The 14027-nt window shown below is 49.9% G+C and overlaps 1 protein-coding gene across 1 annotated transcript in view; it reads left to right on the forward strand.

Annotated features, from left to right (window-relative positions):
- LOC116957319 (uncharacterized) overlaps window positions 1-14027 on the forward strand; it is a 42257-nt gene that overhangs the window by 14022 nt on the left and 14208 nt on the right. Inside the window, exons 3-4 of the mRNA XM_032979398.2 lie at window positions 8087-8167; window positions 10662-10802. Coding sequence (XP_032835289.2) covers window positions 8087-8167; window positions 10662-10802 — 222 coding nt within the window. The remainder of the gene's footprint in view (window positions 1-8086; window positions 8168-10661; window positions 10803-14027) is intronic.

Genomic DNA, 14027 nt, shown 5'->3' on the forward strand with positions numbered 1-14027 from the left:
GGCCTGCCTACGATCCATCCTGGGTTTAACCAGACTGGATTTTGTGAGGAGCTCACAAATCCTTGAAAAATCTTGGCAAGGTCCCATCAGTGAGCTCCTCCGGCGGGCAAGGCTGCGATGGCTGGGTCATGTAGCCCGCATGCCCAGCCACTGCATGCCGAAACAGCTTTTGTTCGGCCGGATTGAGGGGGCTAAACGGGCGCGGCACAGGCTAGAGAAGAGATGGAGTGATGTGGTACAGGAGGACGTGGAGCTGAGTGGACTTGCCGATGACTGGTACCAGCGGTGTCAAGATCGGCCTCTGTGGAGGAGGCTCGTGAAGGACGCTACTGGGCAGTTGGAGGTAGTCGCCCTCCAACAACAACGGAGGGTGGAGGAGCGACGCTCACCACAACGAGCGGAGCGCCGGGTGGCTAAAGCACAGCAGGTTGTCACAGTAGGGGGCACAGGTGGTGCATTAGCCGGTCATCTCAGTCAGTCGACCCGTGGCACCTGGGTCTGCCCCGTGACCTCCTGCCAGCGGGCGTTCGACACTTCACGTGGCCTCAGGGTGCACATAGCCTGGCACAAGCGTCGTGGTGACGTCACCGCCACTTAGTGGTGAATGCCGGTTGTTGTTGGAGCGGTAGTTTAGTGGTTATGAACCCGGCGACCCTAGTTCGATTCCCGGTTTGCGTCAGTCTATGTGTCTTTGTGTGAGTTGTTTAGGTCTTTGTGTGAGTCTCTGGGTCTTTGAGTGAGTCTATGGGTCTCTGTGAGTAAGTCTATGAATCTCTGTCGGAGTGTTTGGGTCTCTTTGTGAGTCTTTGGGTCTTTGTGTGAGTCTATGGGTCTCTGTGTGAGTCTTTGGGTCTCTGTGTGAGTCTATGAGTATATGTGTGTAAGTCTATTGGTCTCTGTGTGAGTCTATGGGTCTCTGTGTGAGTCTATGAGTATATGTGTGTAAGTCTATGGGTCTTTGTGTGAGTCTATGCGTTTCTGTGTGATCTATGAGTCGATCTGTGTGAGTCTATGGATCTTTGTGTGAGTCTATGGATCTCTCTCCACACCCTCTCTGCTTACATCACCCCTTCATCTCTCTTCCCTCCCACCGCTCTCCCATCTTTGCCCTCTCCCTCTGTATCTCCAGGGCCTCACGTCTCACTGAATATTTTCTGCGTGGCTGTGCAGGCCCAGCGTAAGTGGCACGTGACCCGTGGCTCGGCGATGTTAACAACCTCGCATGGTACACATGAGGTCGTGGGTTCGATCCCGGACTCAAAGGATGCCTGCTGTATATTTAGAGTTTGCGTGTCTCTCTCTCCCCGTGGAGATGTTAACTACCTCGCCTGGTACACAGAAGGTTGTGGGCTCGATCCCAGACTCTGATGTATATTTTGAGTTTGCGTGTCTCGCTCTCCCCCTCTCTCCTTTTCGTCTGTCCCGTTCTCTTACCCCCTCTCCACCACCTTCCTTCCCTCTCCTTCCCCCTCCCTCTCTTATTGTTTTACGATCAGAGGAACAGGAAGATGCTCGGTGTCGTCGGCACCTTACTTCGTTCATCATTTCGTTTTTTTTAATGCTTTGCTTTATGTAAACCCCCATCCTTTTTAAATGAAAGATTTGACAATAGATTTCACGCTCTGCTCTCCTTACCCCTTCCCTCTCTCTCTACCCCCCCCCTCTCTCTCTACCCCCTCTCTCCCTACTCCATGTCTCTCTCCCCATCTCTTCGTCCCTCTCCCGCTGACTCCCCATTTCTCTCTCCTCTGCGCTCTCTTCCCCATCTCTCCTTCCCCTATCCCTCTCTCTATCTCCCAATCTCTCCTTTTTTTTACGATCAGAGGAAGCAAGAAGATGCTCGGTGTAGTCGGCACTTTGCTTCGTTCATCATTTCGTTTTTTTTCCTCTCTCTTTTCCTCCTGTCTCTACCCCCCCCCCCTCCCATCTCTACCCCCTCTCTCCCTACTCCATGTCTATGTTCCCCCTATGTTTTCTATGTAATATTTGTAATATTATTTTTCTTTACGACAAGTGCTGCATCTGCACCCAGCCCTTCTTGCGCGCGCTCTCTCCCCCCATCTCTCTCTCTCCATCCATCCCCCTGCTTGCTCTCTCCATCTCTCCTCTCTCTCCGCTCTCTCTCTCACCGCCCCCACCCCTCTCTCTCTCTCTCTGTACGACGATGCGAGTTGACGCCGTCGCTTCAATTACGCGCAGCGGGAGCACGAAGCGGAAAGGGGGCGGGGCTGGGGAGGAGGGGGGAGGGGTTGGGAGGGGTTGGGGGAGGGGCTGGGGAGGAGGGGTGAGGGGCTGGGGAGGAGAGGGAGGGGCTGGCGAGGTAGGGGGATGGGGAGAAGGGAGGATGGGCTTGGGGGAGGAGGCGGGGTTGGGGAGGTGGGGGGAGGGGCTGGGGAGGAAGTGGAGGGGCCGGGGAGGAGGGGCTGGGGAGGAGGAGGGAGGGGCTGGGGAGGAGGGGGGAGGGGCTGGGTTAACGGGAGAGTGGGCGGGTGGATTGTGTGGGTGGTTGTGGGTGGGTGTGGGTGGGTGTGGGTGGGTATAGTAGCGGTTAGCGCCGTGCGCAACAAACCCGGCCACCCGAGTTCGATTCCCGCTCACGGCCACCAGCACCACTGACGAATATCTGAACCGGTCTTGGGCCTGGCGCGATGTGTAAACATCGCCACTGGGGATACAAAGGCGGCCGGGCGTGGTGTTGGCCACCTACCCCCTCGTGTGCCGTGCCGGCCTTTGTAGGTACTCGCTAACGGCACTTCCCCCTACAGTCTGTTAAGGGGCCGTTCATAAATGACCTCACGAACCTAGGGGGGGGGAGGACATTTGTGACGATGTATGACGAGGGGGGGTTTGAGAAATGTGACGTCACGTCAAAATGCGCAACTTTAAATGAATATTTGTATATGTGGATAGCCTCATGAACGAATCTCTCATGGTAGCCAGATGGCTTGCAAAGAACCTCTGTCTTGGAGAAGTCAATGTCATGTGAGCCTACTGATGAGCGTTTTTAAATTTAATGAATTAAAAAAGAGGGATGACATTAGTAATCATCTCAGACGACAAGAGCAATGCTACTGTCATCATGGATAAAATAGAATATAACAACAAAATTAAAGAATTACTCGACGATGGCAGCTATACAAAAATAAAAAGAGATCCCACCTACAGCCTCGTCACACAAACCAACAAAATAATTTCTGATTCAACCGCATTAATTGATCAAACTAAACAGTTTTCATTTAAACCTTCTGCTGCCAGGCCACCAAGATTATACGGCTTACCAAAAATACATAAAGTAGATACACCCCTTCGTCCCATCGTCTCTACTATCAACTCCCCCACCTACAAACTGGCTCGTTTTCTGTCTGTAATCCTGCGGCCTTTCACTGGAAAAACCACCTCTGCGGTACAAAATTCTACTCACCTGGTATCGACAATCAAAGGTATTTCCCTGTCCCCAGACGACCTGCTTGTCAGTTTTGATGTAGTTTCCTTATTCACCAAAGTTCCTGTACCTGACACCATTGCAATCATTGAAGACTTGGTTCATCAAGGACAAAACACTGAGGTACCCTCCCTGGTGAGACACTGCTTAGCCAATGCATACTTCACTTGGAATGGAACTTCATACAAACAAACTGAGGGCACCCCAATGGACTCCCCCCTATCTCCGGTTATAGCCAACATTTTCATGGATAAATTTGAGACTGACACCATCCAGACTACCACTCTGCGCCCAACCTTATGGAAGAGGTATGTGGATGACACTTTTGTCATCTGGCCACATGGCCGGCCTGCTCTAGACCAATTCTTCGACCACATCAATTCCATACACCCAGCCATCAGATTTACCATGGAAGTCGAAAAAGATGGCAAGCTACCTTTTTTGGATGTCCTAATAAAAAAGAGACCTGATGGTTCAATGAGCCACTCTGTCTACAGGAAAGCTACCCATATAAATGCTTATCTGAAACCGGATTCCCACCACCATCCATCACAGAAGAATTCTCTCATCAAGACTCTGCACCATAGAGCCCAATGCATATCCGATCAGGAACACATAGGCAGTGAACTCAAGCACGTATACCAAGCTCTTAAGGCTAATGGTTACTCCGACTATACAATCCGCAAAGCTATCACTCAAACCATGAAGAAGGACCCTCTTGAGGAGCCTTTCAAAACCATCACTTTACCCTACATTGCGGGGATCACAAAAAAGATCTCCAAAATCTTGAATAAACACAAGATCCAGGTCCGTTTCAACACATTACATAAAATCCGTGATCTGGTTCCGTCTGTAAAAGATGTGATTCCGGACATACCGTACGCTGGTGTCTACAAACTAAGTTGCCTCTGTGGTAGTAGGTACATTGGAGAAACCAAACGGCATGTCTCGGACCGCATTCGTGAACACAAAGCAGACCTTAAACACGGTAGGACCAACACCTCGGCCGTGGCAGATCACTATTATAATTCAGTAGGCTCACATGACATTGACTTCTCCAACACAAACGTTCTTTGCAAGCCATCTGGCTACCATGAGAGATTCGTTCATGAGGCTATCCACACATACAAACACAGAGACAATTTCAACCGAGAAGATGGATTCTGGCTTAGCAATCATTGGATGGATTTGATAAACCATTTCGGGTCTTAATTGATTGTTCACGCTTACGGTGGCTTTCAGACAGCATACATTAATTTTTCGTCTCCCCCCTCCTCTTTTCCGAGCATAGATGGACTCGTCCATCTAACAAACTGTCAAATCCGTATCCATGGCGCTAACGTTTAAAAATAAATAAATAAATGCGAACCGCCACTTCTTTCAAATGTTCTTGCCATTGGTTTTCACACCTGATGATGACTGCTTGTGTTGCAGTCGAAACGTCGTGATAATTTTATTTTGCTATATATTATTATTTTATTATTTCCCTTCAACGTGACTTTACTGAAAGAACTAAGAATATATATGTTTTTATAGTTATTACCTTTAATACTTTATAACTATGAGAGAATTTCAAAATAATATTCGGAACATCTGCAGTTTCAGTTAGACGTTGAATATTTTCAAGTAAATTTTATGCTAAATTTAAGCTTTCCAACGCCTCCTTTTAATAAATGTATTCTACTACAACAAATTCATTGTGCAGCGCCACATTAAATACGCACTACAATGACAATAGTTTAAAGTGCTTTGAAGCATCAGTTGAACACGTAGGCTTTCGCGACCAATATTATTCATAATAAAGGTTTTTGGGTTATATCGCGTTATTTATAAATGTGTTGTAACCGTCCACCACCCGACACGGCCAATCAGCAAAAAAGTGTCACGTTGACAAATAACAAATAGTTCACTACTTTAGCCCACCGGTGTGTTGAAGAGTGAATCCACAACAGTTACAGTTTGAGTACGACGTTTTGCTGGTAATTACATCCAGCATCATCGGGCATTTCGCCAGAATGGTAAAGCCCTCACTTGCTCCCGATCTTAAATAAAGCAGCAGAGTGACGTCATCATTTGACTCATTCAGGTGAAATGATTTGAGACAGAGGGGGGGGGGGGGTATTGTAATTATATAATCGATTGGTAATCAGTCAATGGTTATGATTAGTAATGAGTTGTAGATTAGTAATCAGTTGTAATGTGTGTTATTGTGATTATATGCTACGTTAGTAATCCGTTAATTAGTATGTGTTCCCCCTTTAAGGAATTGTAATATGTATTATTTAATAATACGCTTCCAAGCCGCACTAAGCCTGTAGCTGTCAGAGCGATTAAAGTTATTTCTATTTCTCTCACTGCCGACAGTTGTGTTTGAGATATTAAATGATCTCCAATAGTCTTATGCTGATGTTACATCCCGTCTGTCCACTATAGCTATAGCTAAGACTAAAATAACACCAAATAAATATTAAATTATATTAAATTATCTCAAACACAACTGTCGGCAGTGGCAGTACATGCTTGTCACCAAGGACACTCGAATGATTTTCATAACGTTGAAGTGTTGTGTAAAACTATATATTACTGGCAAAGACTATTTAGAGAATCCATTGAAATTGAGAGAAATAGAAACAACTTTAATCGCTCTGACAGCTACACGCTTAGTGCGGCTTGGAAGCGTATTATAAAAAAAATACATATTACAATTCCTTATAGAGGAAACACATACTAATTAACGGATTACTAACGTAGCATATAATCACAATAACACACATTACAACTCATTACTAATCATAACCATTGACTGATCACCAATCCATTATATAATTACAATTTTCCCCCCCTCCGCCTCAAATCACTGCACCTGAATGAGTTAAATTATGACGTCACCCTGCTGCTCTATTTAAGACCGGGAGCAAGTGAGGGCTTTATCATTCTGGCGAATTGCCCGATGATGCTGGATGTAATTACCAGCAAAACGTCGTACTCAAACTCTAACTGTTGTGGATTCACTCTTCAACACACCGGTGGGCTATAGTAGTGAACTATTTTGTCTTTTGTCAACGTGACACTTTTTTGCTGCTTGGCCGTGTCGGGTGGTGGAGGGTTACGACACATTTATAAATAACGCGATCTAACCCAAAAACCTTTATTATGAATGATTTGAAGTATGTTTTATTTTCAAAATAAAAATATGGTTGGGGGGGGGCGAGCTTTGTGACGTCATATTTGAGGGGGTCTGACTTTTTATGACACCGTGTGACGAAGGGGGGGGGGGGTAAAAAATCGGCCAAAATCGCGTGACGTCATTTATGGACGGCCCCTAAGGCTACAATGGGAATCTTTGTCTTTGTATTGTGGTGGTGTGCAGTGGTCTGCGTTAATTGTGTAGCGTGTGTGGGTAGTGTAGTGAGTGTGTAGTGTGTGTAGTGTGTGTGTAGTGTATTTGGAGAGTGTGTGGAGAGGGTGTAGTGTGGGTAGTGTAGTGAGCGTGTGTGTGTGTAGTGTGTGGAGAGGGTGTAGTGTGTGGAGAGGGTGTAGTGTAGTGTGTGTGTAGTATGTTTGGAGAGTGTGTGGAGAGGGTGTAGTGTGGGTAGTGTAGTGTGGGTAGTGTAGTGAGTGTGTAGAGTGTGTGTAGTGTGTGTGGGTGTGTAGTGTGGGTAGTGTAGTGTGTGAATCTGAAGGTCAGTGAAGATCTGCGCAGGTGGGTGGGTGAATGAATTAGTACGTGAGTCTGATGATGCTGCTGCTGATGACTGACGACGCTGCTGATGACAACGCTGCTGCTTATGATACTGCTGGTACTGCTGATGATGCTGCTGCTCGTGATAATGATGCTGCTGATGACGATGCTGATGCTGCTCATGATGATGCTGCTGCTGATTACGCTGCTACTCATGCTGCTACTGCTAATGCTTATCCTGCTGATGACGATGATGATGCTGATGACGATGATGATGCTGATGCTACTGCTGCTGATGATTATGATAACGTTTCTGCTGATGCTGCTGCTGATAATGTTGCTGCTAATTATGCTCATGATGGTGTTGCTGCTGATGATGCTGCTTATGATGCTGATGATGCTGTTTATGATGCTGATGATGATGCTACTGATAATGTTGATATTGCTACTGATGTTGATATTGCTGCTGATGATGCTGCTACTGATGATGATACTGCTGATGATGCTGATGTAGCTGATGCATCTGATTAACATGATGATGATGATAAAGCTGCTGATGCTGCTGAAAAGGCTGCTGACAATGATGCTACTGCTGATGCTACTGCTGATGACGCTGCTGGTGTTGCTGCTGCTGATAATGATGCTGCTACTGATTATACAGCTGATGCTGCTGCTCATGTTGCTGCTGATGATGATGCTACTGATGCTGCTGGAGCTGCTGATGCTGTTGCTGCTGATTATGATGCTGATACTGCTCATGATGATGCTGATACTGCTCATGATGATGCTGATGCTGCCGCTACTGCTGATAATGACGCTACTACTGCTGATACTGCTGATGCTGCTGGTGCTGCTGATGCTGTTGCTGCTGCTGCTGATGATGCAGCTCATGATGCTGCTCATGATGATGATGCTGCTGCTGATGATGATGATGCTGCTGCTGTTGTTGCTGCGTGTGCCAGGCGCGTCCCAGGGCGCGTGTCGCCCCATCGACGACGACGAGGAGGAGGAGCACGAGGCAGGGCCTGGGGAGCGCGTCCTGAGTGAGTCCAGCAGCATCATCATCAGTAGCATCGTCAGCAGCATCGTCATCATGAGTATAATTATCATCATCATCATCACCATCATTAGTACTATTATCATCAGTAGCAGCATCACCATCATCAGCAGCATCAAGATCAGCATCAGCAGAAGCAACAGCAGCAGCATTATCATCAGCAGCAGTGTCATCACCACCGCCACCATCAGCATCAACAAGATCAGCATCATCAGTAGCAGCAGAAGCAGCAGCATCATCATCAGCAGCAGCTTCATCATCAGCAGCATCATCAGTAGCATCATCAGTAGCATCACCACAACCACCATCAGCAGCAGCAAGATCAGCATCAGCATCATCATCAGCAGCAGCAGTTTCATCATCATCATCATCAGCAGCAGCAGAAACATTATCAGCAGCAACATCAGCAGCATCATCAGCAGTGATACAATAATCATCAACTTAATTTGCCAGGCCATAACTATTACCTTCTGTCAAGGGAATGAATGGTGACCCGATCTCCGACCCCCAGGAACCAGTCCTCCGCGTTTTGGCTGCGCAATGTCTGTGAGGTCCCGATCGGGATGGGAAACCCCTCGGCTCAAATTAATGACGTCGTGGGGCAAGGTGAGGATGGTGACCCTGCTTAAGCTGCCTTGCCTCTAGTATCGGAAGAAGTAGACACTGCCCCCTGTGAGTGAGTGGCAAGGTGGAGGTGATGGCCCTGCTGCGACTGCGGTGCCTCCAGTATTGGAGGAAGTTCCAGCCCCTGTGAGTGAATGAGTGAGTGGAAAGGTGGGGATGACGATCCTGCTGGGGCTGCGGTGCCTTTAGTATTTGAGGAAGAAGCCAACCCCTGTGAGTGAGTGGCAAGGTGGGGCTGATGGCCCTGCTGGGGCTGCTGTGCCTTTAGTATTTGAGGAAGAAGCCAACCCCTGTGAGTGGCAAGGTGGTAGCTGATGGCCCTGCTGGGGCTGCTGTGCCTTTAGTATTGGAGGAAGAAGCCAACCCCTGTGAGTGAGTGGCAAAGTGGGGGATGATAATTGCAATGGGGCTGCCGTGCATCTAGCATTGGCGAAAGTAGCCAATCCCCATTGCGAGAGGTTGGCTGAGGTTGCCCATCTGTTGCGAAGGTGAAAAAGGGGCAATCTAGAGTCTGAGAGCAGGAAACAGCGCCACGGCAGAGATTATCACCCAAAGCGAACTGCTGATGCAGAGCAGTGATTGAGTGCAGGCTGCACTATGTGTATCGACATCATCACTATACGGGGTTCTGCAGGATTGGAAGAATGTGTGTACGTTGAACTTCTGTCGCATCGTACTTAACCAACCGTGCTCATCTGAGGTGCAGTGCTGAGTATATGGGCAGTGTTGAGTCTGTGGACAGTGTTGAGTCTGTGGACAGTGTTATGTCTATGGGTAATGTTGTAGTATATGGGTAGTAGTTAGTATATGCACAGTGTTTAGTCTATGGTTAGGAGTGAGTATTTAGACAGTGTTGAGTCTGTGGACAGTGTTGTGTCTATGGGTAGTGTTGAGTCTATGCGTAGCATTGAGTATATGGGCAATGTTGAGTCCATGGTTAGTGTTCAATCTGGGTGGTGTTGAGTCTATCGGTAGTGTTGAGTATACCCAAAGAGTCGGAGGAATTTTCTGTTCACATTGAAACTCAACTAAAACTATAAACTCCGTGTTTTTTTTTTACCAAGGCCACCACTGAGGTGCTATGTAGCTATTTTGTCAGAAGCGACCCTGGCCACCACAAATGATAGCTGCTCCACAAAGTGACTTACTATCTGGGAATGTGCAACAGCAGCAAAATGACTGTTAAATCACGTGATTTTGATTCTAAATGTGGAGGGGAAACACCAGAGGACCCGGAGAATAAACCATGGGACCACGGGGAGAAAGAGAGACACCGCAAACTCCAAATCTACAACAGGCGTCGTCAGGGTCGAGATCGAACCCTCAACCTAAATGATGATACCTCAACTACTGTTGCTAATGCTGCTGATGATGATACTAACGCCGATGGTGTTGCTGATGCTACTACTACTGCACCTGCTGATGCTACTGCTGCTACTATTACTACTGCGCCTGCTGATAATACTGCTGTTGCTGCTACATCTGCTAATGCTACTGCTGAAGCTGACGATGATATTTCTAAAGGCATACCAGTGACTGCTGATGCTACGACTACACTTGCTGATGCTGCTACGCTACCTGCTGATGCTATTACTACTTCTGCTGATGCCACTGTTGACGACGATAATGCTACTGCTGCTGATGCACATGATGATGCTACTACTACATCTGCTGATGCTACTACTACACCTACTGATGCTACTGCTGCTACACCTGCTGCTGATGCTACTACTACACCTGCTGCTGATGCTACTACTACACCTGCTGCTGAAGCTACTACTACACCTGCTACTACTACTACACCTGCTGCTGATGCCACTGTTGTTCACGATGACGATGTTGCGCTGCTCTTGCAGAGGCGGTGCGTTCGTCGGCCGCGTTTCCGTCGCTGAGCGCTGCTCTGCTGCTCTCCGGCTGCCTCTGCTGCTGCCTTGGCGAGACTCGGGATCAATGGAGGCTCCTGCTCCTCGTGGCGGCCACAATGCTTGTGTCGGCAGGTAACCTCCCGCACGCCTCCTTAATCCCTCCTCCTCCTCCTCCTCCATCCCTCCTCTCTCTCCATGGAGGACCAGGTTGTCAACAAGCCCATCTGCTCTCCCAGAATTCCCTAAAGAGCTCGGCCAACGTGCTATCCTCCAACAAGGAGTTGTTGAAGTGCTAGATGGCCACAACAGCTTGGTTGTGGTCTGTTAGTGGTGCAGCCCTGATGTCAGCAGTCGGGCCACTCGAGACAAGACTTCTGGAAAAAATATGTGTTCGATCCTGCACTGGGTAGCTGGTTTACTGACCCATGTCTGCATGAAGGTAAAGCTTCGCCGCCCATGGTGGTGAAGCCGCCACACATACACCAGATCGGATGCGTCCAGAAGGTCGTGGAGCTCCCTTTTGGAGCTTGGCGTTGCATTGCGCCTTACCTGTGTGGTCCAGGGCATTCAGCGTGCAGTTGCAGTCACCTTCCATGACCACACACTCGTCGCCTGGCACGTCACTGAAGTGGTTCCACAAAAGTTGCAAGAACGCGCGTCTCTCGCTGTCAGTGGTGGGAGCGTTACACGATGACGAGGTGGATGGTGGTCTCGCTGATCTGCACTGTGACGTCAAGGACCTTCCTTTTTACCACTTCCACCTGGCTCACGGTGTCGGGCGTCAAGTTCGGTGAGAACACTGTTGCTGTTCCCGAGGCGGTGCCGCTGAAGTGGTTGAAAAAGGAGTCCCCTCTCCACTCCCTCCTCCAGGCACCGTCCATAGTGAGATGGTTCTCCTGCACAAACAGAACGGTGACCTTGTGTTGCCTAGCTAGGGGCGCCACATAATAACTCATCACCCCTTAGCATCCATTAATATTCAGGGAGGCAATCCACGTTATTGTGAGTGAGTGGCCTGCCTATTCCAGTAAGTTAATTTACTGCTAAAATGTATCACTCTGGACCTCTCTATGTCTTGCGACTTCCTCCCATCCTATTGGAGCTCCACGAGGCCATGTCTGAGGGAGGCCTCTATGGTGTCCATGTCTCCCCATCTCGACAGAGCCTCCATGACATTGGTCGGTTTTCTGTGGGATTCTTCAAATAACCTCCACAGGTCTTCCTGACAGAAGATGGGTCCTCGCAAAGATGACCTCAATGAGACCCGGATGGTCTCATTGCCCACACTGAAGTCGTCACACGAGTCCCCCTTCTGGCTTCCAGGCCCTGCATGTGAGGACCCAGGAGTTGGGTCCATGGCTGGCTCCATGTGCTCACCCGCTGGGTAAGTGGCAGGTGGAATGCCACCACTCACCTCCTCAGCAACAGCAGCAGGCCTCCCTGCGAGGCTTGTGGGGCATCCTGGCAGAAGGCTGGGCAGTGACCCTCCCTCCTCTGCCGCCTCGACGGCCCCCGCAGCGCCGTTGCCCCCACAACTTGAGAGGAGGAAGTAGCCTCTGCAGCCGCGGTGTCGGCGTTCTCTACCCTTCCTTCCACTCGGGGCGATGGGTGCTCAGGAGACTTTGGTGGGGGGGAGGGGGTAGCAACACCCACGGGGCTCCACCCATATCCCAAAAGTTATCCTTGCGCGTTGTCTCCCGCCACTTCCACCTCAGAGTGCTACTGGTGGAAGTGTCTGAAGCAGTGGGCAGGTCCTGCGCACCACTGGGCCGTCCAGCTCTGCCTCTCCTGGTGCTGGTGGCTTTAGGTCCAGGAGATCCCGAGGATAATCCCCCTCAGTTCCCTCTTCAGATTCGGAGGCCAGAGAGACGGAGGTATCCCTGTACTAACTCTTTGGGCATCTGGGTGTTGCAGAATGTTAAATGGGGACGTCCGTTGTCACAGCAGGAGTCTTGCTGGGACCTGTCACCTCATCTGGTGTAGTCGGAGCTGCAGGTGTCTGCTCCACCTGCTCAGTGCCACTCCTCTCTCCTGCCAGACAATCCTTGTTGGAGTTCATGGGGAGTAATTCATTGGGGCACACCCTCCTGAAGAACTCCTCACCCTTGCAGAGGTGGCATCTGATGGTGGCTTTGGCATAAAATATTTTGTGGGGCATCCCTTCGTGCATCACCATGAACGCGCCCTTCTCGGGTTGTCCAGGTCTCGCTAGCACGTTGAGAATTGTCGTCTTAAGGATAGCAAAGTCGTGCTTCCCCCGGGCCGGTCTCCCACAGCCCAGCGGCACCGGGCAAATGGGCGACGTGACGGTGCCCAGCTTCGCCACGTTGGAAAGCACCACCCTCGCCGCAGATGGAAGGCAGTGGCTCCAGGACGACATCCCGCTTGCCCACCGTCAAACCCTGGGGCACGGCCACAAAGGACCACTCTTTCTCCGCCTCCAAAACGAACAAGGCCTCGCCAATCGTTTTTGGAAGCGAACTTGATTGCAGTCGCCGGGACCACGGACGCGAGGCGCTCGACGTAGGCCTCGATGGCGACCTCAGCCGAGGGCCCTGACAGCGGACGCCAGAGTGGCGAGATTGCCGCTGCCGGCGCAGCAGCTCCTGACTGCTCTGGTCCCGCTGCTGCTGGCGGTGCTGTACACGGGGGGGGGGGGGGGGGGGGGGTGGACGGTCTCGAGGCAGCCCCCTCGAGCCAGACTGGCACAGGCGACCTCTGCATGAGACGCACATCGTGTACACCGTTGCTGTGAAGGGAGGGAGGGGGAGAAGGAAAACAATGGGAGACGAAAAACGCGTTGAAAATTATAGCGAAATCACACCACAGAAACACACGCGGGGCTAGTGGGACCGGTCCGGCCAGGCCACTACGCTCCGCTCTTAACAAAGGAAAAAAGAACGTGCACAAATATTGCGAAATAAACACAAAACCCAGCACCGCAAATGACCAAAAAGTACAGCGAGGGAAGCCCCGCCACTGAATAAAAATGTGAGACGCAAAAAAAAAAGAGCGAGACAATAACATGAGGCAATTAAAAGTTTTCACGGTCTGGCAAGAGCTCTGAAAAAACGTGACAACCCTCCTCCTCCTTCCTCCTCCTCCCTCCTTCCTCCTCCTCCCTCCTCCCTCTTCCTCCTCCCTGTTCTCTCTTCCTCTTCCGTTTTCCTCCTCCCTCTCCCTCTTCCCTCCTCCCTCTTCCTCTTATCTCCTCCCTCTTCCTCCTCCTCCTCCCTCCTCCTCCCTCTTCCTCCTCCCTCCTCCCTCTTCCTCCTCCCTCTTTCCTCTTCCTCTTCCCTCTTTCTCCTCCCTCCTCGATCCTCTTCCTCCTCGCTCTTCTTCCTCCTCCACTGAGAT

Source organism: Petromyzon marinus, chromosome 72 (genome assembly GCF_048934315.1).
Source record: "Petromyzon marinus isolate PM22_M1 ecotype Great Lakes invasive population chromosome 72, UKy_Petmar_22M1.pri1.0, whole genome shotgun sequence".
NCBI lineage: Eukaryota > Metazoa > Chordata > Hyperoartia > Petromyzontiformes > Petromyzontidae > Petromyzon > Petromyzon marinus.